The sequence below is a fragment of the Sorex araneus genome, chromosome X (assembly GCF_027595985.1).
Source record: "Sorex araneus isolate mSorAra2 chromosome X, mSorAra2.pri, whole genome shotgun sequence".
NCBI classification, from domain to species: domain Eukaryota; kingdom Metazoa; phylum Chordata; class Mammalia; order Eulipotyphla; family Soricidae; genus Sorex; species Sorex araneus.
In genome coordinates this window covers 174445981-174470948 of record NC_073313.1, presented here as the reverse complement: position 1 = coordinate 174470948, position 24968 = coordinate 174445981, and the positions used below count along the sequence as shown (strand labels likewise).

General features: G+C 37.1%; 1 protein-coding gene across 1 annotated transcript in view; it reads right to left on the bottom strand.

Annotated features, from left to right (window-relative positions):
• The window catches only part of NCKAP5 (NCK associated protein 5), a 1232229-nt gene that overhangs the window by 791904 nt on the left and 415357 nt on the right, over positions 1-24968 (bottom strand). The window contains exon 3 of the mRNA XM_055122815.1: positions 13069-13142. Coding sequence (XP_054978790.1) covers positions 13069-13142 — 74 coding nt within the window. The remainder of the gene's footprint in view (positions 1-13068; positions 13143-24968) is intronic.

Sequence of the window (24968 nt, the reverse complement as noted above, 5' to 3'; positions counted from 1 at the left end):
CAGCGGCAACAACAGCAGTGCCCACATGGCCTCTGCTATTCTCCAGAACTCACAACCCAGAGGTACGAGCTTGTAGTGACGTGGCGAGCAAGAGATCATGGGATGGGGTGTTACCAGCACACTCTCCACCCAGATGAGATCCGGAGCAGCCGAGCACGACACGGCGGCCCCTCTGCTCCTTAAAAGCTATGATCAGGGAGGTTCTACTAACCCATTTTGGCACCCAGAGACTTATAGAAATGCATCTAGACTGTAAACTGAGCTAAAACAACAGAAATCCAAAACCGAGCTCTATAATCTTCATTCTCAGCAATGGAAAACACACTGGAAAAAATGTGTTTTCCACAACAAAACAATGGAAAAAACCACATCAAATGATGCCTTTCCAGCAGGTTTGATTGTTGGGGGAAAATTCCAAGTAATAATAGTCAGTTCTCTGTTGAAATATTGAAAGTAAAGATCATTAGCCTCTCAGGTGTGGGGTGGTGGAAGGGGGGTATATTGGAGTTCTTGGTGGGGGAACAGGTGTACTGGTGAAGGGATGGGGGTTTTATCATTATATAACTGAGACTTAAACCTGAAAGCTTTGTAACTTTTGTCACAGTGATTCAATAAAATAAAAATTTCAATTAAAAAAAAAGAAAATGAGATTGTTTATAGCGGAAGATACAATTGATAGAAGAATGGAACAAAATGCAGACATAAATTTGATTACTTGTAGGATAACATAGCCTCAGGTACTTTAGGTTTATTGGGTTACTCCCACCACAGTGCTCCCATTCCTCTGTGTTTATTTGTAGCATCTTTCTTAAAGTTCTGTTGACTTGTATATATTGTTTTTCTCTTCTCCTTGAGTCATTTGCATAGTTTATTCAGAGCCATGTCCTTCTGTAGGGACACAGAAAGACTTAGCAAATGCTATGCTTTTGTAACCTGGGAGTCATTTGGCTCTACATGATATTTTCCTCCTGGGCATCTGTTCTCTTGACCTAAGCCTCAGCTGCCCTTACTTCCTAGCACCCCCAAAAGCAAGGTCCCGACGAGGGACGGGACGGACCCAGGGCAAGCAGTGAGTTGTGTGCTACCCTGGCATGGAGATGGGCCTGGCCAAAGCGCCTAATGCTTAAGTATAAGTTAAGAGCTTGGTCATGGATAAATGCTGTCATGATCCAAACAGTGATAGCTAGATTCGGACCCTGGGAGGGTTAGGTATGATTAATCTGGCCTGAGTGCTGTAGGTTGAGTCTGTGGCAAGATGTTGCCAGGAGAGCTGCCTTGCAAACCTCAATGTATCTCTTGCTATGTCCATACAAAAATAACTAGTATTAAGATGTTAATGAGTGTTTGGACTAAGGAAAGGAGAAAAACCCCTTAAGAGGTATTTTGCCTACTGGCCGTCTGGAAGGGCTTTAGATAGGTTGTGTTCCCTTTGAACGTGATGGCCCTCAGGAAGGGCTTTCTTATGTTGATTTTGCTACCTGGCTGGGTGTAGCCTAGAGGGCAAGGTGGAGAGAGAAAAAGAGGGAAGAGAGACAAGAGGCAGCAGTAGATACAGAGAGAGGATGGAGCTAGGAGTGCGGGAGATGAGAAAGATGGAAGATTGAATAAACGGTAACTAATCAGCAACAAGCTTGGTCCTCGTTCTTCCTTTGCCTGTCCTTGGTCAACAGCCATCCCGATCCAGTCCATAGACAGCGGTTCCAGAGCACCGAACGCGGGCGGTGAGACAGAACCGCCCGGAGAGCCTGCAAGTGTTCACGCCCCTCAGCGTGCATTAGTTTTTTACAATTACTGTTATTGATCAGAGCAGTTCTCAGGAACCTAGAGTGGCTCCTGGTGATACTTGACCCAGCTGTGCATGGCTAATGATTAGGTTGTCTGGGTTCAGGGATGTGATGTTGCTTGGCAATGACAGAGCTAATGGCCATTGGGGCCACACCTGAAGATGCTAAGAGGAAAGGGATGCAGTGCCTTGACAGAACTCAAGGCTTTGCTCATGTCAGCTGTTTCTGGCTCTAGAAGAGTCCATTTGACATGAAATTTCTTTAATGTCCTTAAAAATTAAAAAATTGTGATTAAATTTTAACTACTGTAAAATAAAATCCAGTAAAGTATGCATTCTTCCTGGCTTTATAAATCATTATCAACATATTCACCCCTTTATTAAATGCCCCTAGATTAAACTTTCCAAGAGAAATTATTTTAATGTTTGAATCCCTTCCGCACTTAAATACCACCTAGACAAATTACTTGTACTTTACTTGCCTACGCTTTTTTTTTTCCTGAATGGATTTATAAAGTTGGGTTCATCCCTAAACAGATGAATGCATACAAATTTCTCTTTCTGAATCATTATCAGTCCCATTAGTGGCTCATCTTAATAGGTTAAGTCACAAAGGTATAAGGATGACTGAAGTAAATTCCCAATTGACTCTTCGCCTATAGGTGTTATTAAAGTTTTATTTCTGAGACAAAGCAATGCAATTGATGTAAAGAATGAGATTTGGTCATACAGATCTAAGACCTTAGGGTACATGATCCTATTCTTATGAGATAATAAACAAGCAAAATTTGGCATGATTGAGAGCTATAAATTAGAATTGTAACTCATAATAGTAACTCATAGGAAAAAAATAAAACTAGAGGTTGTACATATAATGTTGGAATATTTACATGTACTGTCCTCAGCTGGATAGAGGAGCTGCAACAGGAATCAGAGCAGCCCTGAGGTCTAAATTAGAGATCTCCCATACTAGCAAAATCTGATTAATGTAGTTGTATAGAGTTGAGAGCTGCAGTAGCTTTAACTGTATCTGGAGAAAATCTTTATAGAGAGTACATAAATAATACTTAGTGAGTGCTCAGTGAAAATAAACCCGGAGTCACAAATAAGCCTATTCCCATAAAACACCCTGCATACCCTGCATTGCTCTTCCCTACCTTCTAGTACATGCCTCTGACAACTATTTTACACTTTCATCAATTTATTCAGGTTCTTTGAGTACAGCACAACTTTCTGTCCTTAGCTCTTTGTTAGATTACTTTTGAATTTAAAGTTTAGTACTAAATATATAGTGTATCATGATATCTCTCCCACCCTCCCCCCACCCTAAGATTCTATCGGAAGTACAGGGTGTGCAGAAAGAGGAGGGGAAGGGTCAAACCCACAGGTAAGGCCGGGAGAATGGGCCACTGCACTAGGAAGTGGCAGAAGGAAACCCATGTGATGTCCGGCAGGTTTCCGCCTCCTCCAGGAGGGTGAACCGGAGCGTGATATCCAGAGGCGAGGCCTGAGAAGGATAGCAACCGAGTCCTTCGCGGTGCTCTATTTTTGTTTGAAAACATTTTTTGAACTGGCACAAACGAAACCAAATAGCTTTAAAGTTCAAAGCAATACAGAGGACTTGGGGGTGACCAAGTGTGAGCCAGTACCAGTGACCACTGAGAGCCCACTCCCTCGGTAGATCAGTACAGTGTATCAAGTTTCAGAGAGGACAAGACGTGAAATTTGTGTTTTTCTTTTACATAGGCTCTTAGACTTGGCATGAGAGAGGGTGTGCAGCGGGGTACGAGAATGCCTTCCCAGCTTTGTATACAGAAGGTTCCCAAAGTTCAGTGATAAGAAAAAATTAACTATATTGTTAACTGTACAGAAATTGAATTAGCTGTACATAAATATGTGGCTATATTTTATCCTAACAGATTATTTAAAACACATATACACAAAATTTGCTCACACACTGCAAGTGACTTTTATTCCATTAAAGTTATGGCTCTTTCCCTGACACTGCATATGGCCTCCTGAACCCCACCAAGAGTGATCCCTGAGCAGAGACAGAAGTAAGCCCTGAGCATAATCAAGGGTTCCCCCAAAACCAAAATAAAAAATACATATAATAAGATTAAATAGAGTTACATGGTAAATTATCCATTTTATTCTTCCAGAAAAAAAAAAAAGTATTTTGCCATTCCCTAATGTTAGTGCACTTCAGCCTGAATACATGCATTTATACTGAGTGGGTCATTTGTATTATTGCCTGCTGGAGATTTTCTCCTTTCAACTTAGTAGGGAATATTTGTGATCTTTATTACTCCAAATAAATCTACAAAATGCCTCTTGCTCGAGGCTCTCTATTTTAATTTCAGATAAATAAATCACATTAGTTTCCAAGCTGTCATATTAAGATAAGCATGGATCTAAAAATAACAAATGTGTTTTAAGCCACATGTTTTCAGATTAAACACTGGTAAATTTCTCTAGGTGACCTCCAAATCCTACTGATGTTGAAATATTTTTTAGTACTTTGAGGGGATTTCTTGAAGAATACAAACCTTTTTAAACCAGCAGCAGAACTATTTTCAATTCATCTATTCATCTCCTTGCACAACACTATTCAATTTGCGCGTCCGATTGCTGCTCTGAATCCATTGACCAGCAGGGGGATATTTCTCCATCTCTATTGGAGGGCAGTCATATATATGTAGGTCAATCTAATGACTATGCTGTGGATCTCTTAATCTAACTATTTAAGAAGTTCTTGAAGTTCTCATCTCATATACATCACATGCTGCTTTTAATAATTTTTAGGTTTGAGGTTTTTTTAGTTTAACTAAAAATTATTAAAAGAAGTAAAAATTCTATGCTTTCAATAGATGGATCTTTGTCTTTCCATACTCCAACAGGTCAGCTCTCACTCAGGACTCAAATCAAAACATCTCCTAGGAGATACTTTTGGACTCCTGAAGGAGTCTGCTGAAGCATGTTTTACATAGTCCTCCAACTATCACAGGTGGAGTACATTAGATAAATGTTTAAAGAGGCAGTAAAATCATGTCACTTTAAACAATCTACTGACCTAAATATACAGTATCTGTTGCATTCATTTCTAGATTAGTATAATAGATTATTATTTTCAAAGAAAGAAGAGTAGAAATATTTGATCTCAGAGAATATAAAAAGTAGAGTATTTCACTGATATTTTGGAATTCTCCCCCAAGTAATTTTAATTCTTCAAACCTAGAAGATCTGAGTTTAAACATTAAAGTTTTCCAAATAAATAAATAAATATTCAGACCAAACAAGTCATTTAAGTACACTAGAAATTTTATTAACATTAAGATATAAAATTAAGTATGAAGTAGGATGATCTTATGGTTTTAGTCAACCCATATATCTCTTTATACGTGGTTTCATTGGCTTCTCAGTTACTGAACACGGGCACCTTAAAGACAGTGATATTACTTCATCTGGGGCTTCAGAGTCTTAAGAGGAAGCCTAAACACTTCTTACTTCTCTAAAGTGACACCATCAGTCTGTAATAAGTATCCTTTGGGAAACAGCTTAGCCCACAGCCCTCCCTACTACCATCCGGGGATGACATAACCACTGAAGCATGTGGCAATACCCAATTTCCAGAGGCCTGATTTATTCTCCCTTGTGCTGAGCAGAGGGCATGACTTAAAGGCAAGACTCACATCTTGGCAGGGGTCTGGGACAGTCTGCATCTCTGAAACAACCCCTGGTGTGTAATTGAGAAGTGACATTAATGGGTATCCAGGGTGGCCCTTCTGTTTACATTTGCCAGAGAATACAGAAATCCATCCCAAGGGTTGAGAGGAAGGGAAGATAATGTAAAGCTTGCCAGCCCTGTTCTCCTTTGACCTCAGCAGAGCGGGAGAACCATGTGCTGTGTTATTGAGTTGGCATAGCATGAGGTTTAGCTTTTAGAGCTTTTATTGCTATTGCAGGGCACCGAACACTCTTTGTTTGCTACACATTCCATCCCCCAGAGATAGCCTCTTTTCTCTTGGAGGGATTTAAAAAACAAATCACAGTTCTTATTTTATCTGGGATCCACCATTAAGAATTCATGCAGAGCCATTTTACTTGTTGCCAATTAAGATCTCCCAGTGGAAGTCTATGATTACTGTAAAGGCAACTTGTTTAATACTTGGCATATCCTTAGTCTACATAAATTAACCCCATGAGGATAGAAATGTTTTAGTTTGCAAGATGTCTGAATAATCTGATTCGAAGTTTCAAGATAGATAGATGTCTCTCGGCCTGACATGGGGTGCCTGTATTTTGACTTTTAATCTCTGTTTTATAACTCATGACAATTTTTAAATAATGTGATAATTCTCAAATTACTCATTTTTTAATGAAAATTGAGATTAGAGTTCAAATGAGCCTTAGGTACTGGCGCCAATTATCTCTACTCCAAAGTCTAAAAACATGTATAATTTATGAAAGATATTAATATCTATAATATGGCACATTTACATTTGATAATTTGTATATTTAAACATTTGCCTCATGATGATGTGCCTGCCTCATCCCCTTTTCCTCTCTTTTCTGAAAATGAGATACATAGCCAGAAAGCAAAAGTGAGTATCTTTAGTACTAAAATAATTTGGTTGGAAAGGACAGGCCTGAGGGCATCTTATTCCAACTAAGGATATAAGACTTTTAATTAAGTATTCTATTCCCCATGGTGATATAAAGAAATCATAAATTCTCTTCTTGGAGAAATAGGAGAAAAGTACTTTTCTTGGACGAGGATATCACTCAGATTCTTGGAATCTTGAATGGAGACAAATTACTCCTCAAAACAATGAGGACAAACTTTGCATTGGCCTTTCTACATAACCACCTTCCTCTTTTACCAACAGCCTGTATTCAATGTTTCCAGCTGTCTTTCACCAAGCCATTCATCCCAACACTGGTGAAATCCAAGGTGACAGAATGGAAGGTGGGAACACCATTTCCCAAAGCTGGAAGCTTATTTGGTCAGAATATACAAGATTAAATTATACAGTAAAAAAGTAGTATGCTATGTCTTGTATTTGTTATGTGTAATGTATATTGGTAACATAAATAGTTGAAGAATTTGTCATTAAAATATTTTTTAGGGGCATGAAAGATGAATACCTTTCAGGAGAGGAGTGCCTCTGTTATATACCTGAGGTTATGAGCTTGACCCCTGAACTGTCTCACAAACCAGAGAATTTCACTGCTTGGAAACCCCAGTGCCACAATCAAGTATGTGATTTTGGGTGCACCACAACCAGGTATGGGATCCCCAGTGGGTATCACAACAAACATGTGAGTGCTATAACTAAGAGTGTTCAACCCTGGACAGCAGATAAACAACACAGGGAAGAAAAGGAAAGGGAGAAATGATGATAATTATTCTAAAAGCAAAAACAACAATCTTTAAAATATGCTTTTTAGGATAGTACAATTGGAGCGATAGCACAGCGGTTGGGCTTTCGCCTTCCACATGACCAACCCTTGTTTGATTCCTCCGCCCCTCTTGGAGAGCCCGGCAAGCTACTGAGAGTATGGAGCCCGCACCGCAGAGCCTGGCAAGCTACCCGTGTATACTGGATATGCCAAAAACAGTAACAATAAATCTCTCAATGAGAGACGTTACTGGTGTCTGCTCGAACAAATCAATAAGCAACGGGATGACAGTGACAGTGACAATTTGACCACAGATTACCTTTATTTTTCCTAAAAGATCTATTACATAATAGCCCAGAGTATTGGTGCTGTTTGGAATATGCTTAGAAAAAAATGCTTGGCTAGATAAGGTTTAGATTGCTGGTTTTCACTGGGAAGAGACTATTTTGCCTCTCAGAAACATTTGGCATATTTCTGTGGACTTTAGGGTTGTATTGATGGCAGGCATTTAGAAGACAGTAGTTAGAGATGACATTGGCCATTTAACAATACACAAAATACAGCCTCCCTCTCTCTATGGTCATGGATGGTCTGGCACTAAATGCCACCAGTACCTTGGCTAAGAATTGCTAGCCTAGATCCAGCTTATTCTGATAAAAGTTTTGTGATTCAGTGTCTGTAAGAAGACAGCTGGCACTGTGCTTTCAAGAGCGATTGTAACTTGATTTTTGCCAGATAGACCATTGATTCTTTACAAACTCACAGACTATTGATAACACTGTCTTCAAATTGAGCTATGGAAATATGAAGTAAATATTTTGACATCCTCTGGTTGACTTATTGACAAGCTGTTTGGTTTTTGTTATATGGTAGCTATTTCTGCTTCTTTCATATTTTCTTTGAAACTTTGTATGACAAACATTATACAACCTAGCTCTATAATATGTATTATAGACATAATATTTTATAAATGTTTTAGAGATCAGTTATTATATTCTCCCAGTACTCCATAATCTTATTTACAAGGTATGTATTCTTTTAATAGATGACAGACTCAATATTAGATTTGTTAACCAATAATCAATTTGAGCTAGCAAAAATAAGAGACCAACTCTTGAAAACCTTCAGTCAAGTCTCTCTTCCATTTTTTTATTATCATGCAACTTTCAATTTTTATATAGTTTCATGTGTGTGAAATAAAGGAGTAATTGACATAAATATTCATAAATTCAAATTTGTATTTTCTAGCTGTTTGTTCAAAATTCTTGACTTGTAACAAAAAGGAAAGTTAAAAAATGGAAAGATGCAATTTTTTTGTTTTTCTTTATTTTCTATTTTTGTTTATTTGTTTGTTTTTAGATCACACCCTGCTGTGCTCAGGGCTTACTTCTCATTATGTGCATAGGATCACTAATATTCCTAGAGATTCTCAGGAGACCTATATGGTGCCAGGCATCAAACCTGAGTGTGTAACATAAAGCTAAGTGTCTTACCCATTGTACATTTTATCCAACCTATTAACTGTTGTCATATAATCATTCTTATGAAACATATTTATGAAAATTATAAACAATAATGTTTCTAGTAATATATTCTTATATATATCATTTTTCTGAAAGCAGATGGTAATGCACTAGACAATCATAAATACAAATATAATTAAGGAAAAATATTTTCAAATATTTCTATATTAAAATTAATGTGTAGACATTTATGTTTTTATTTTAATATTAGCTAGTAAAGAAATTGTCACTAGGCTTACTTTTGTTTAAATCATCAAATGGAATGCAGAGCAAATTAAACTCTCCAATACTTGTACTAAATTTTAGATTTAGTTCTAAATTATTATTTTACACTATTATTCAAATGGATTCACAAAATTTTCTCTTATCAGTGTTAAAAAGACAGTGGAGTTAATTTACTGCTCATTGCTAGACAGCTATTTTGAACTTCATAAATTCCTTTGCAATTTGAAAACTCAGATGATAGGCCTGTTTTAGTAGAGTATTAAGCAGGACCCCAAAATAACCAGTTATATTGGGAGTATGACTAATAATAAGCATATAATTATGCACTAGAAAATGACTTAAACTTATGAAAAATACTGCTTCATGAAAATAAGCATTTAATTTTTTAATCTATTCTCCTACTATTATGTGTCCATTTTTTATTAATCAAATATAATAGCAGAATGGCATGTGTCTACCAAGACTTAAAGTCAGTCCTCAGAGACTGTGGCTATAAATTAATGATGATCACATTAATCATAATATGTAAATATTCAAATGGAAGAACATAAGTCACTATTGGCAGCAATGACATATAACTGACTGGATGAAAACTGTAGCAGCTGCAATCAAAGACATGAGATCAGAGGAAAAATTTATACAGTGTATTGTGAATATCTGCTTACGTTCAGACAATTAAGTTGTACTTGAGTTCATAAAATGCTTTTCCCATGAGCCTCTGCACTCATATATTAATCTCTAACTCAACAAAGCATCTAAAAAATTTAATCATAACCAGAAAGAGTTCCCACACTATTCACGTCACACATATCAGTCACTGAAAACAATTTGACTACAGTTGCAATGATGATATTGTAGCAACTTTCATAAAACTGATCCTTTTAAGCCAGTCAAAATCTCTTTGTAAAATATGATCAACTATAATTTCATGATTCAGCAAAAAGTATATTATTAGTTTGAATTTTTATTTCAACACACCTATTTTTATTTAGTCATGGTAGTTATTCTGACAATTCAAATGCTATTATTGCCCTTTATTTATTGTTATTTAAATGAAGCTTTTTTAGATTCTCTGACACTTTATGCAAAACTTTGCTTCTTTACCCCATCAATATTTCAATTTATGAAGAAAAATGGAAGGGAATTCATAAAAAGTTCTGAGCTCTGTAAGTCTTTGCCTGAACTGGGATTTTAATTTAATCATTTTAGAGAAGACCGAAAGATTGTTATTATTACTTTGAAATAGAATAAAAATATTCCTCTTTTCCCACAGGGTTTTTGGTTGAGAGACCTCAAACCATTATGCCTCTCCAATGATGTATATAAGAAACTTACTATTATACACAAACTCTACATTTCTTTCAGCAGATTTAATATTTTTGTATATTTTTTCCTAAAGATAGGGAAATGATATTCTGAACAAACAAAAATGCCAATGATTTAAATTTTAAAATCAAATAAGAGTTAAACTATACTTGATAAAAGATCTTTGTAAAATATAATTTAAGACACATGCAATCATAAGTGCATTGTAGTTGGTTTCTATAATTTACTGTGCTGGTTCACAAAATTATTAACAGCAGGTTACAGATTTCAAATCTAACAAGTGTGCACTGTTATGTAACTGGTATGTCTTAAACCAGTTTAGTTAGACAACTACAGAATATACTAAATCCTTTTGTAGTCAAAAATGTATGAATTGGGGTGGGAGCGATAGCACAGTGGGTAGGGAGTTTGTCTTGCATGTGGCTGACCCAGGTTCGATTCTCAGCATCTCATGGTCCCCTGAGCACCACCAGGAGTAATTCCTGAGTGTGGAGCCAGGAGTAACCCCTGTGCATCGCTGGGTGTGATCCAAAAAGGAAAAAAAGAAGTATGAATCTATACTCCTGTATTAGATAATTACCTAAAAGTCTCATACTCAACTAATCTGAAAATAAGTGACAGTTAGCTGACAGACTATAAATGTACATTTTAAGTATACCCTACAATCAATTTATCTGTGGAAGAAAATAGATTATTATCCTTTGCTATAATCACAAACTTGTTTTCCAGTAGAAAAGCTGCTCTTATTACCAAAACAAATGAAATATCAGATACTTTATTAGAGAACTGTAATTATGTAAGAAGTTAAATCTCAATGTTATTATAATTTGTAACCAGGGTACATAAAAGTATGTTAGAACTAGGTATAGATATCGAACTAGGTATAGATATCAGTGATACTAAATATGGATAAGCTTGAAGAAAAAATTACAGGGTCATAAAGTATTTACCTTTCATCTAGCTATACAGAAAATATTCTACGCTGCACTAAAAGGAGTTAAATAATTTGGAACATCACTGTATCACTGTATCACTGTCATCCCGTTGTTCATCAATTTGTTTGAGCGGGCACCAGTAACGTCTCTCATTGAGAGACTTATTGTTACTGTTTTTGGCATATCCATTACGCATGGGTAGCTTGCCAGGTCTGCCGTGCGGGCTCAATACTCTCGGTAGCTTGCTGGGCTCTCCGAGAGGGGCGGAGGAATCAAACACAGGTTGGCCGTGTGAAAGGTGAAAGCCCAACCGCTGTGCAATTGCTCCAGCCCATTTAGACCATATTCAGTGATATTTCTTTTTGTGAGCATAAGTTATAATTTTACTTCATCAATGTACTGCATGTTGATCTTGAAAATTACTGAGCACAAAGAAGTGAAAGAGGCATCTATATCTATAGGCATCTATATCTATACCAACACTTTGTCTCAGTTCTTTCATGTACAAAAAAATGTCATCATTGTGCCCACATCACAGGGATGTTGTAAGCCTCAACAAATTAATGCACAAAATAATCTTTGGAATGCTGTAGACCTCAAATAATGCTGGCTATAATTTTTCCAATAGTATTAAATAGAAAGAGTGTCATGACTCAACACTTATAATGAACAAAGATTAATGAATACCTTTGTGTTAGAACAACTTTGACTTCCCTCCAAAATATCTTGTGAGAGATACTTTTGTGGTCAGAAGTTGAGGATTTTAGTTAAGATCTTACAATAAAAAATTTCCTATTATGTGTGAGAAAGGAAGAATGAAAGAAAAGATGGAATTTGTAGGGGTCACCAACCCTTGGGAGACAAAACTAATTATAGGAAAAATTTCAATTTTAATTTTAATGAGAGGAAGCAAGTTTCTCCAGATAACAAGAGGGGTAGAACTTTAGAAAAAGGATTTCATATTTTTGAATAGCACCAATATAGAGCATAACCACATAACCATGAAGATGCAAACAAATAACTTCACAACCATTTTGCCAATTTCAAGTTTCAAGATTTCCCGGAAAAAATAATAACTTGCGAATATCACTTGTGTGAGGTTAATTGTGTTCTGCAATTCACTTACACAGATGTTCTCATATACTTTTCCTTACCTGGAATCATAATCCACCCTCTAGTACAAAAACTTAACATCTAAAAACATTGGAGACCTTTATAGCAACATCCTAATATATCACTCTCAAAAATTAAAGCAAGCAAGAATCCTAAGCATAATTACACTACAGTTTAATTAACAATTGTTTCTCAGAACAGAAGGGAATGCCCTGGCACAGTGGCAGGGTGGGGTGGGCGGAGATGGGATTGGGGAGGGTGGGAGGGATGCTGGGTTTACTGGTGGTGGAGAATGGGCACTGGTGAAGGGATGGGTTCCCGAACTTTGTATGAGGGAAGCATGAGCACAAAAGTGTATAAATCTGTAACTGTACCCTCACGGTGATTCACTAATTAAAAATAAATAAATTTATTAAAAAAAACCAATTGTTTCTCAGCAGCCAATGTTCAAAATTTGAGTTTTAGTTTATCAAAGTTTGCTGTGTGGCCTTGGATAAATTCATTCCATGACCTTGATATGTATCATATGTTCTACAATCCTTCAGCTCTGCACAGGCCCTTGCCTCAAGGACAAGTTTCAGCACTATTGCTATACTTTAATTAAATGAATATAATTCTCTGGTTAACTGCTGGTAATATTTTGCCCCAAAGGTGCTTTTGGCATCAAGTGAAGAAGAGTCCATTTTCCAATTCTCTGCTTCTGTGATCAAGAGCAAATCTATAGAGGCCACTAGAAGTTAGGTACATGGATTTAACTCACCTCCAGAGACTTTTGTTCTGCTCCTCGAGCTGAGTTAACAGATGCTCAATATATTTATTAGAGTCCATGTGTTCCTGCACATAAAGAAACAAAGACAAATGAAACCATTACAACAGTGACCAGAATACTAAGACTCTACAAGAAAGATTTTTGACAGGATGATCCTTAAGCTCCTCCCAGTTCAGAGGGTGCATTCTTCCATGCAGCAAATTTGAATATGAGCAATAATTTCCTCATCTCCTGTGATCTTTCTATAAACAGCACTGAGGAGAACTGAACTTCTATAAAGTCCACATGAAAATACATTTATGCATATAAATGAAACCGACTTTCATAGCTATCTCCACCAGGGCTCATGTTTACTATATAAAGGTGACCTGTGTTGCTGCTAGAAGAATAAGAATAAAGTATGCAATACAAATCCTGATTGTTCTGTTCTTATAAAAAATTACATTTTAGCACAGACACTATATTTGAACTACCTTAAATGTTTATTTGTGCATATATTCACTTTCTGCATTCACTGGGTATAATGGTTAAGCTAATTTATTTTTATCTCTGTATATTTAAAGATTTTTTTTAACTCAAACTAAATTTTTTTCTAAGACAAAAATAATTATCTTTCTTAGAAATGTGTTTAGATTTACAATTATATATGAAACCTCATAAAAATGAGAAGCAATTTTGTCAAATGGATATCACATATTATTTGTAAAAAGATCACAGCTGATTTAATCTTATGTTGGTGGGTGCACAGGGGATTGGCCACACACAGTTGTGATCAGGCTAAGGGCTTACTTCTGGTGCCCTGGGATCATTTCTGGAAGGACTGAGAGGATTCAAGTAATACCAGAGAGAGTACCCAGGTTAGCTACATACAAAGCAAGCACCCTCCTTTGTGTTATCTATTAGACCTTTCAGCATAATTTTTAATTAATTTATGTATCACTTTGTCAGTTAAAAAATGAATCTGTGTTCTTTGAGACAAAGTGGATGGATCTTGAGGTGATTATGCTAAGTGAAATAGGGAAGTGCAGACCATTATCAGGAAATCAAACTGACAAGAGATAAAAAAAAAACTCTTACCCTAGATGAACACTATGGTAAGTGGAAAATATGTAAACCACCCAAAGGAAATGAAGGAATTGGGGTATGTGGATGAAAAAGGGTTCTTTTTGGTGATATGATGGCACTGGGACTTTGGTGACAACTACATGAGCATAGATTTATTTTTTTAAATTTATTGAATCATCGTGAGATAGTTACAAGCTTTCATGTTTGGGTCACAAACACACAATGATAAAACACCCATCCCTCCTCCACCAGTGCACATTCCCCACCACCAATATCCCTGGTACATCCCACCCTCCCCCTGCCTCCATAACAGACAAATTTAAAAAATAAAAATAGTTTTTAAAGGTGAAAAATAAAAATTTCTCATTTCCAGCACCTTGTGCCATCTTGCCGCACTCAGCAGTGAAGAATCCTGGCTGGCGGTCACCACAACACTGGAGAATGGTCCGGATCCCCAGACCGAGCCAATAATACCGGGGTGCCCCAGATGGAGCAGGTGCAGTCTCCCCACCTTCTCCAGATGGAATCCCGGCAACCATGAGCTTCTACAAGTATGGCTCCTGTAAGTGGGGAACGGGACTATTTCTCCAGACTGCGTGGCCGAATAAGGCCGTGCAACCTTTCCTGAATTTAAAAAAAAAAAAAAAAAAAAAAAAAAAACGCTCAGGAACAGCTCCTCTGCCCCTGAATGGCCATGATCCCAGAGGCACACAAACCAATCTTGGAATGCAGTGGCTACTGGCAGAAATGCTCCTGATCTGTGAACTAAGCTTTGGCCCCATGCAGCTGTGGGAGGGGAAGGGTTTTTGTCCCTTGGCCTTTTCTCCTTTGTGGCAGCATGGCCACCACCACCTTTCGGAGCCAATTGGACAGAGAGGTAAGAACTTGCAGTGATGGGGCACGAAGGGAAATCTCGAGATTGGGGGTGGGGGCAGAACTGGCCCTGCTCCCTGCCTAGATGAGACCCCAAGTGGCCGCCCACAAACGTCTCGTCTCCTTTGCTCCTGAACGGCTATGATCCCAGAGGCACACAAATCAATCTCGGAACACAGTGGCTGCTGGCAGAAATATCTGTGGACTTAATTACTAAAATATCAGAATTCCAAAACCGCGTGGCCACTGTTGTGGACGTGAGACATCATATGCTCTTTATTATCAGCAATAGAAAACAAATGGTCTAATGATGCCTTTTTGGCAGGTTTGATTGTTGGGATAAAATTCCAAATAATAATAGTGGGGTTTCTGTAAAAACTTGAATGTAATCAAAGCAAAGAGAGAGTAAAGTGAAAATCATCTGCCACATAGGCAGGGTGGAGGGTGTGAGGGGGTTATACCTGGGTTCTTGGTGGTAGAACATGTGCACTGGTGAAGGAATGGGCGTTTGATCATTGTATGACTGAGCCTTAAACCTGAAAGCTTTGTAACTGTTCTCACGGTGATTCAATAAAAAAAAAATTCTGGTTTCCAAATATGAGATACATATATAAATTTTCATCATTAACCTTGAAATAAAATATGTGAAATTTGATGATTTGTTTTACACTGAATCTGAAAGCTGATACTATTATTCTTTTCATTTAAATATTTAGCCTACAGAATTTTCTCTTACTGCTGCCTTAGATGGAATATTGTGGAGCAGTAAAATGTTAAAGCACCTATGAACATCATTGTTACTAGATTATAAATTGTATATGAAGTGGAACTTATATTGATGCTTTGTTTCTTTAATATAGATTGATTTCAATTAAATGATAAATTATGCTGTTTATGTGAGAGTCACTGTCACTGTCATTCCGTTGCTCATCGATTTTTTTGAGCGGGCACCAGTAATGTCTCTCATTGTGAGACTTACTGTTACTGTTTTTGGCATATCCAATACGCCACGAGTAGCTTGCCAGGCTCTGCCACTCGGGCTTGATACTCTTGGTAGCTTACCAGGCTCTCCGAGAGGGGCGGAGGAATGAAACACGGGTTGGCCGCGTGAAAGGCGAATGCCCTACTGCTGTGCTATCACTCCAGCCCTATGTGAGAGTAGTCACTGTAATTGCAGGTAAGAGAATTCTTTCCTTTTTTTGTGTGTGTGGATGTAGTATTTTTTTATTTGAATAACTTCACTATTAAAATGGGTTGTTCCAATGAGTTTTTGCTGTTATAAAGAATGTTGCAGGAAGTACCCTTTTATTTAATTATAAAGTTCCAGCGTACCATACGCACCATGGGGAAATAGCACGGAAACACACCATGAAGAGTGGATGAAGATACGGGCCCCAAAGCCTCAACAAGTAATACACACATACACATTCCCTATGGTTTCATTTCCTTGGAATCCTGTAACTCCCAAGGCTAAGCCAACATTTGGAATACTTGAACAGAATGAAAGAGACAGAGAGGGAGTGAGGGAGGGAGGGGGGGGAGAGAGAGAGAGAGAGAGAGAGAGAGAGAGAGAGAGAGAGAGAGAGAGAGAGAAAGAGAGAGAGAAGAAAAGTAAAAGTGCCTGCCACAGAGGCAGGCTGGGGGCGGGGAGCAAAAGGGAACTTGGGGATATTGATATTGGTGGTAGGGAAGGTATATTGGTGAAAGGACAGGTGTTGGAAAACTAAAAGAATATATATATTTTAATTCCAAAAAAAGTGTACAGAAAAACAATCTGGCTTTTTCAATAAATGAACGGGGTAGAAGGGGACACAGATTCAAAGAAAGCTACAGATTTTCAAAATGTAAGGGCTCTTCAACTGAATGCAATGCAAGAGCCTCATATGGATTTTCATTTGAACAGATTGTCAAAAAATAACTAAGGGGCAACTGGGAAAATGTGAAAATTGAATATTTAATGCAAAAAGTTCTTAATTTGTTTAGCTATAAAAAATAACATATGTACAAGAACAAGTTAACACTTGTATTTAATGAGTATCTCACATAAGAATTTTGAGTTCTAAAGTTTAAAAAGTTAATGACACATATATTGATTAGGACATTTGATATCTGATGGTACAAGTATCAGAAAATGCTCTAAGGTCTAAGCACTTCTAAGCTGCATGCCTAAAACCGATCCTTCAAAACAGATCCTGAAGTCCTCTACAATTTACTCTACACTTAAATCTAATAAAAGTGCAAAACTGACAGACTGGAGTGAGAGCACAGGAACAAAGCTGCTCGCCTTACACTTGGATGACCCAGGCTCAATCCCTGATACCTTATTTGGTCCTCTGAGCATCGCTAGAAGTGATGCCTGAGCTCTGAGCACAGCTGTGTGTGTACTTCCCAAAAACCACAAAACTGAGTCCTTTGGTGAAGGTTAGAGCAAAATAATGAAAATAATAATAAAAGAAAGGGGTTACAAAAAAAGAAAAAAGAAAAAATTAAATGTGATTTTAGAACATTCACAGTTGTTAAAATATTTTCAGTACTGAAAAAAATGTATAAATGTGATTCCTAATTTTTTTAACTCGATGTCCTTTATCCACTCTGCAATCAACTTGTTTTCAGCATTTCTTACATGTTAAGTGCTGTTTTCACTGTATCTATTATGGGTACAGGTGGGTAGGTACAGTAATAAACAAACCTGAGAAAGCTGCACTCAAAGTGTTTATATTCTATAAAAGAGATGCATGACAGATTCATTACATATAGATTACATACTAGAAAGAAAATCAACTGGTCATACATAGGGAAAACTTTAAGTGGGCTCAGACACCTTAGTGGTAGAAGATAATGCTGGGAAATTATGTCTTCTAGGACCTAGAAGACAGGAAGTTATAACTTTAGGGGGAGGGGATAAAAGAGTGGGAAAAAGAGGGGAAAAAAGGAATGGAAACAGCTTATGCAAAGGGCCTGTGATGTGTTGTGTTTAGAAAAGGAAAGAGAACAAGTCTGGGTGAAGAGTAACTAGAAATCAAAGTTTTAAACAACATTGAAAAAGTGTGCAGGAACCAAATAATGTAAGTCATGCAAGATCTGGTAAGTGGTTTGTTCATTCTGTTCAGCTGAAATAATAGATAATAAATACTATCTTCAGAGCAAAGAAACTTATGTCAAATCCTTGTTTAGGGGTCAAGTAGCGTTGCCCCCTTCGGCAAATTTTTGAACACCTAAGTCATATTTTCTCTATGAGAAGGATAATAATTACAGAGCTGCTTATAAGGATTAAAAATTTAAAGAATATATAATTTTGCTAAAGAGCAAGCACATCCTGTCCCATAACCTCACTCCTATATTTTTACAAGATATTTAGTAAGATGATAAAAGTATGGGGACTGGAGCGATAGCACAGTGGCAGGGCGTTTGCCTTTCATGAGGCCAACCCGTGTTCAATTCCTCCGCCCCTCTCGGAGAGCCCGGCAAGCTACCGAGAGTATGGATCCTGCACAGCAGAGCCTGGCAAGCTACCCGTGGCATATTGGATATGCCAAAAACAGTAACAATAAGTCTCACAATGAGAGACGTTACTGGTGCCCGCTCAAACAAATCGATGAGCAACGGGATGACAGTGACAGTGACGGTGATAAAAGTATATGTTTCCCTTTTCTTACTAAACTATGATTCTTTATGTCTATGTTCTTCAATTTAATTGCCAATATCAGGATTAAACATGATAAAACAGTATAGTTAAACAGTATAGTTTACAGTATACAGTATAGTTAAACAGTTTAGTTAAACAGACTATACTGCTACAGGTTTTAAACATTAAATTTAGATATGTATACAATACTGTTTTGATTTTTTGTTTGTTTGTTTGTTTGTTGTTTTTGGGTCACACCCGGCAATGCACAGGGGTTACTCCTGGCTCATGCACTCAGGAATTACTCCTAGCAGTGCTCAGGGGACCATATGGGATGCTGAGAATCAAACCTGGGTCGGCCGTGTGCAAGCCCTACCCACTGTGCTATTGCTCCAGCCCCTGGGTTTTGATTTTTTAAAAAAAATTGAGCCACCCTGGCTGCTTTCATGTAACTTTTCACAATGTTCCATTAAAAACTACAATGACAATTTATTATCCATGTAATCATAAAGGGAAACTAAGATTACGGTTTATCCAGAGTTCTTTCAACTTTATTTTTCTGCACAGAACTCTTAATATCCCATCTATGTCACATAGGCATTTATTAGGGTGCTGCCTTTTGTTAAATGAAATATTTCCTCTTGCATAAAAATGTAGGTAACACCCTTATTTGTATATATTTTTCATATCCCCCAATTGGAGAAAGTCAACTAAAATTTTGTACAGAAGCCAGAGATAGTTCAGTGGGTAGGGAGCTTGCCTTGCATGCAGACAACCTGGGTTCAACTCTGATATCCCACATGGTCCCTCAAGCCATGCCAGGAGTGATCCCTGAGCATAGAGTCAGAAGAAGGCCCTGAGCACCACTGGGCACTGGGTATGGGCACCCCCCCCAAAAAAAAAGTATGTACAATCTTCTGGGGGCTGGAGCGATAGCACAGTGATAGCACGCGGCCAACCTGAGTTCGATTCCTCTGCCCCTCTTGGAGAGCCCGGCAAGCTACCGAGAGTATCGAGCCCAGGCGGCAGAGCCTGGCAAGCTACCCATGCGTATTGGATATGCCAAAAACAGTAACAATAAGTCTCTCAATGAGAGACGTTACTGGTGCCCGCTTGAACAAATCAATGACAGTGACAGTGACAGTGACAATCTTCTAGACTGGAACGATAGCATAGCGGGTAGGGTGTTTGCCTTGCAAGTAGCCAACCAGGGTTTGATTCCTCCATCCTACTCAGAGAGCCCAGCAAGCTACTGAGAGTATCCCGCCCACATGGCAGAGCCTGGCAAGTTCCCCGTGGCATATGCAATATGCCAAAAACAGTAACAGCCCATTCGATCAAATCAATGAGCAATGGGATGACAGTGATACAGTGATGTACAATCTTCTAAGAATAAAATAGAGAATTATTGCGTTTTTTCTAATTCCTCCTTCTCTTCTTCCTTCCCCGCCCATCCTCATCCATCCCCTCCTCCTCCATCTCCTATTGAGAATCACTTTTACTTAATTAGAGATTTATTCAAGGAAAGTAGCAGAGTGATAGCAGTGGAGCTCAAGTGGTACATAGGGGAAGGGCTTATAGTTTCAGTAATACAAAATTATAGGAAGAACTTGAGTATAAAGAAGAGAATGAATTATATGGGTACTCCAATATTTCAAAATATGTAAGGTGCAGGCAGGAAAAAAAATGGCAAGATTCTGCCTCAAGGTAGCAGAGGACTTCAAAATACATAAGAGTCACTGGTGATTTGGAGAAGTTGATTTCTGAAAATGCAAATTCAAATAAAGTGGAGTCAATTTCCTACTGCTAATTGCAGGGTCTGGGCAGATCCATTCAGAATGAGTAAATTGCAAACATAAAAGAAGGAACCATAAAGAACTAAACAGGATATGAAAACCCCAGAGAAAATCACAAGAAAACATGAAAGCATTTTAGAGTGAGCTTTGACATTTTCAATGGCATGTCAAGAAAAGATGCAGAGAGCAGGCTTTTTTGTTGTTGTTTTGTTTGATTTTTTACACATCAATTTGCAAGTCTGGCCAGGTACAAACTTACTACTCCTTTTGCCATTTCTATGGTATGATTCAGTTCGTGTATGTAATATTGTTAGTGAAGACTAAAACCACTGTAACCTATTAAACATACCCCAATCCCATTTTCCATGTGTTAAAGCTCTCTGTCTGTAACATAATATCTATGAAAATTATCAGGTTCCCAGGCCTTACTTAGCTCAGCATGTACTTCCCATATCAGCACAAAGATTTTATTGAAATAAAAGTTACTAAGTTGAACAATTTATCCTACTTATTTTCTTGTGACAATACTCACATTATATTAAATCAAATTGATGATAAAAAGTACAATTGACTGTTCAGTGAAAGACAAACTAAGAAAGAATTAAGAAGAATTTAAAGCATATGTGATGGATATGTGGTTAGAAAGTACAATCTTGTCAGGCTAGAGCAATAATATAGTGGGTAGGGCGTTGCTTTGCACATGACTGACCAGCGTTCAACCCCTGGCACCTCAAATGGTCCCCTGAACCCATCAGGAATGATCCCTGAGCACAGAATTAGGAGTAAGCCCTGAGCACTGTGAGGTGTGTGAGCCAAAAATCAAAACAAAAAGAAAAGGTGCACTTGTCTCACAGTTACAGCTTTGAGTATTTAACAAGACTTGAAATGTATATAATAGTCCAAAAAGATCACTACTGAAGCATTTCAGAATGGAGAAAATTGTTTATGCACACCAATAGGGTTCATCATATTCCAGAGAAAGATTATAGGCATGTATCTATATATTCTCTGTCATCGAGCAGAATAAAAATAGTATGGGAATGGGGAAGGGTGGGTAAGACTACAAGCATCCAAAGAATCAAAATAGGCTTTCCACTAAAGAGCTAAAAATATCTCTTCTATAACTTCCAGCCTCCCCATATGTCTGTTAAAATGACTTACATAGATAGACCTTTGACTTAATCTATAAATATCCCTATCAAATAGCTGCTATGTACAATGCAGCACAAAGCTATTATCAGATGTTACTGAATTAAGAATATTAAGCACCTACTTCCGTTATAAATTAGACATGTGTTTTAAACTTAGTATGCAGAAGAGTCATGTGCATATATACACACATATGCCAACATCTTGACAAAAGTGTGCTAAAATTCATATGTATCTACTTGTTCAAATAATTTTATATCAAGGTATTAATATGTAATACAAAATTTAAAATATGTTAAATATGTATATTTTTGTTTAGACAAAGTATACTATTAAATATACACAAAAAGTTATAAGGTGATAGTGGGTATATTATATATATTTGTAGCAGGCAGAGGGAAAAGGAAAAAAAAAGGAAACAGAAAGATTAGAAATTATCTGCACAAAGGAAGAAAAATCACTATTCCATAATCCATACAGTGCTTAAGTATAGGACTATTTGCCTGTAAGTGACAATTAGGTTAGGAAAAGTAATTTGAAATTAATTGAAGTTAAATATTAAAAAATTAAAAATTTTTAAATATTAAAAAATTAACTTAATATTTCAATTATTAAGTAATTGAAATATATTTTGAAATGTCATGAAATTTGGAATACCCACGTACCAGTGATCTAGAAATACCATGTTTAGGAATCATTCCTGAATTAAAATCAAATTAAAAGCAAGTGATGAATAAAAATTGTTACTACAGTATGTAAAAGGGTATTTTTTTCAAAAATCCAAGAAATAATTAAAATAAATCAGTTTATATATTTAAGCAGTTGTGTAATTTTTCAAATTGATAATTACAAAACTGAAAACATTCATTATAATGTTAAGTAAAAATTAAGTTACATAATAGTTTATCACAAGTTTGAAACTAAAAGTCTCAAGGAAAATAAAGCAAACAATTGTTATTACAATATGGGTTATTATAACTTCTTTTTAAAAAATTTTTTTTAGATTTTAATTTTTTATTTTTTGCTTTTTGTATCACATCCATCCCTGCTCAGGGTTACTCCTGGCTCTGCACTCAGGAATTACTATTGGCGGTGCTTGGGGCATGATATGGTATGCCGGGGATCAAACCCAGGTCAGCCATGTGCAAGGCAAATGCCCTACCTGCTGTACTGTCATACCAGCCCAGCCCCCTTACATAATTCTAAAATTAAACGGGAACTTAAATTAAATTAAATTAATTAAATTTAATTAATTAATTAAATTTAACTTAAATTAAACAGTGCAATTTTTCTACTACCTTTCTCCTCTCTTGCTTTTATCCATTTGCTCTTGTCATTGTTTTCCTCAAAGCATTTCATCCAAATTAGTACTGAAAGGTAAACCAAGTTACACCAAAACATATTATGTAATATGTTATTAAAAATTCACAAAGCTATGGGGCTGGAGTAATAGCACAGTGGGTAAGGCGTTTGCCTCGCATGCAGTCAACCCTGGTTTGATTCCCAGCATCCCATACCGTCCCCTGTGCACCGCCAGGGAGTAATTCCTGAGTGAGCCAAGAGTAACCCCTGTGCATCACTGGGTGTGACCCAAAAAGCAAAAAAAAAAAAAGTACAAAGCTACAACATTAAAAATATATCTGCTCTTTAACTAAAATTTATGTAATACAGCAGGTAGGGCGTTTGCCTTGCATGCAGGTTCTATTCCTCCGCCCCTCTTGGAGAGCCCAGCAAAATACAGAGAGTATCTTGCCGCATGACAGAGCCTGGCAAGCTACCTGTGGCGAATTCGATATGCCAAAAACAGTAACAACAAGTCTCACAATAGAGATGTTACTGGTTTTGGTCAATTTGTCCGCTCGAGCAAATTGATGAGCAACGGGTTGACAGTGATAGTCATTTTCAGATTATTTAAGGAAATTTTCCTTTCACTTCTTTAATGCACATATGTTAGGTCAATTAATATGAAACATTTAAAGCAATTAGAGGTTCACAGATATAAAAAAATTTTACCTATATGTAGCATAAGCCCATTTAATATGCATCTCCTATTGTCTGATCTAGTTCTAAGTAAAGCTTATTAAAACTGAATTCTAATATTGTGAGATTCTGACATATAATTTAAGTGGGGCTTAAATATAATACTCTATCAAGACTTGCAGAGAGACCCAATATTTCTTCAAATAATCTTTATATTATAATCTGCATTACTCATAGCAGAGCTTATAAAATCCTGTCAGAAATTTTATCTCTATCAATGTAAAATCTCTACTTCACCTTTGGGTTAAGCCTGGAGCAAAAAGCAGTTTTTGTAAAGAATTTTCTTTAGACACAGAAATTTTCTCAATGAAGAAATAACTAGCATAACAAGTGATTCTGCCCTCAAACATGATTTTGTCACCTTAAGAGCCTCATTATCATGGTGAGTATGAAGTAAGAGATGATAGAGATTTGGAAATTACATCACAAGGTAATCAACAAAAAAGTTTCCTCTTACATGATTGGTATATATGTCAACAAAAGTTCTAGTAAGACATTTTAAACTATTAAACAACTATAAACACGCAATAATAACAGCTTTAGAAGATTAATGTCACTGTCATCCTATCCCACAGAAGTTATCTCCAATTCTTCTGTGCCTGTCATGCTTCAAACAACAAATTCTTTATTCTACTGCAACTCTTAATGAAACACACCAGAGCTGACACTGGCTTCCATGGGCCAAATGTCATGGTTTTGTTCTGCCCTTGTGGCCACTTTTTTTTTCTTGCTTTTTGGGTTACACCCAGAAATACTCAGGGGTTACTACTGGTGGTGCTCTGGGGACCATATGGGATGCTGGGAATCGAACCAGGTTTGGCTGCGTGCAAGGCAAATGCCCTATCTGCTGTGCTATCACTCCAGCCCCCACCTAGTGGACACTTCGAGCAGCACAGAACATCTTGAACGTTATCTTCCACCCAGGATATACTCTGAAAGTGTCTCCACTCTCCTACAAGTCACATTATCTTTTTTCTCCCTTCTTTTCATCCTGTACTAATAGTAGATTTCTATTCTATATCATGTTTTACTTTCTATATAAAAATCTAACAGATTACAGTTGCTTTAATAGTAATAGACAGCTTTTTTTCTTCTGGAGAAGTCCTTGTTCTCTCTCAAATACTCTCTCTCTCTCTCTCTCTCTCTCTCTCTCTCTCTCTCTCTCTCTCTCCTCACATTTCTCTAAGTCTATTTCTTTAAAAAAAACATTTTACTTCAGTTATGCCAGCACCATTTGTTGAAGAGGCTTTCCTTGCTCCATTTCACATTTCTTGCTCCCTTATCAAAGATCAGATGATCATATATTTGGGTTTGCATGTAGGGATATTCCACCCTGTTCCATT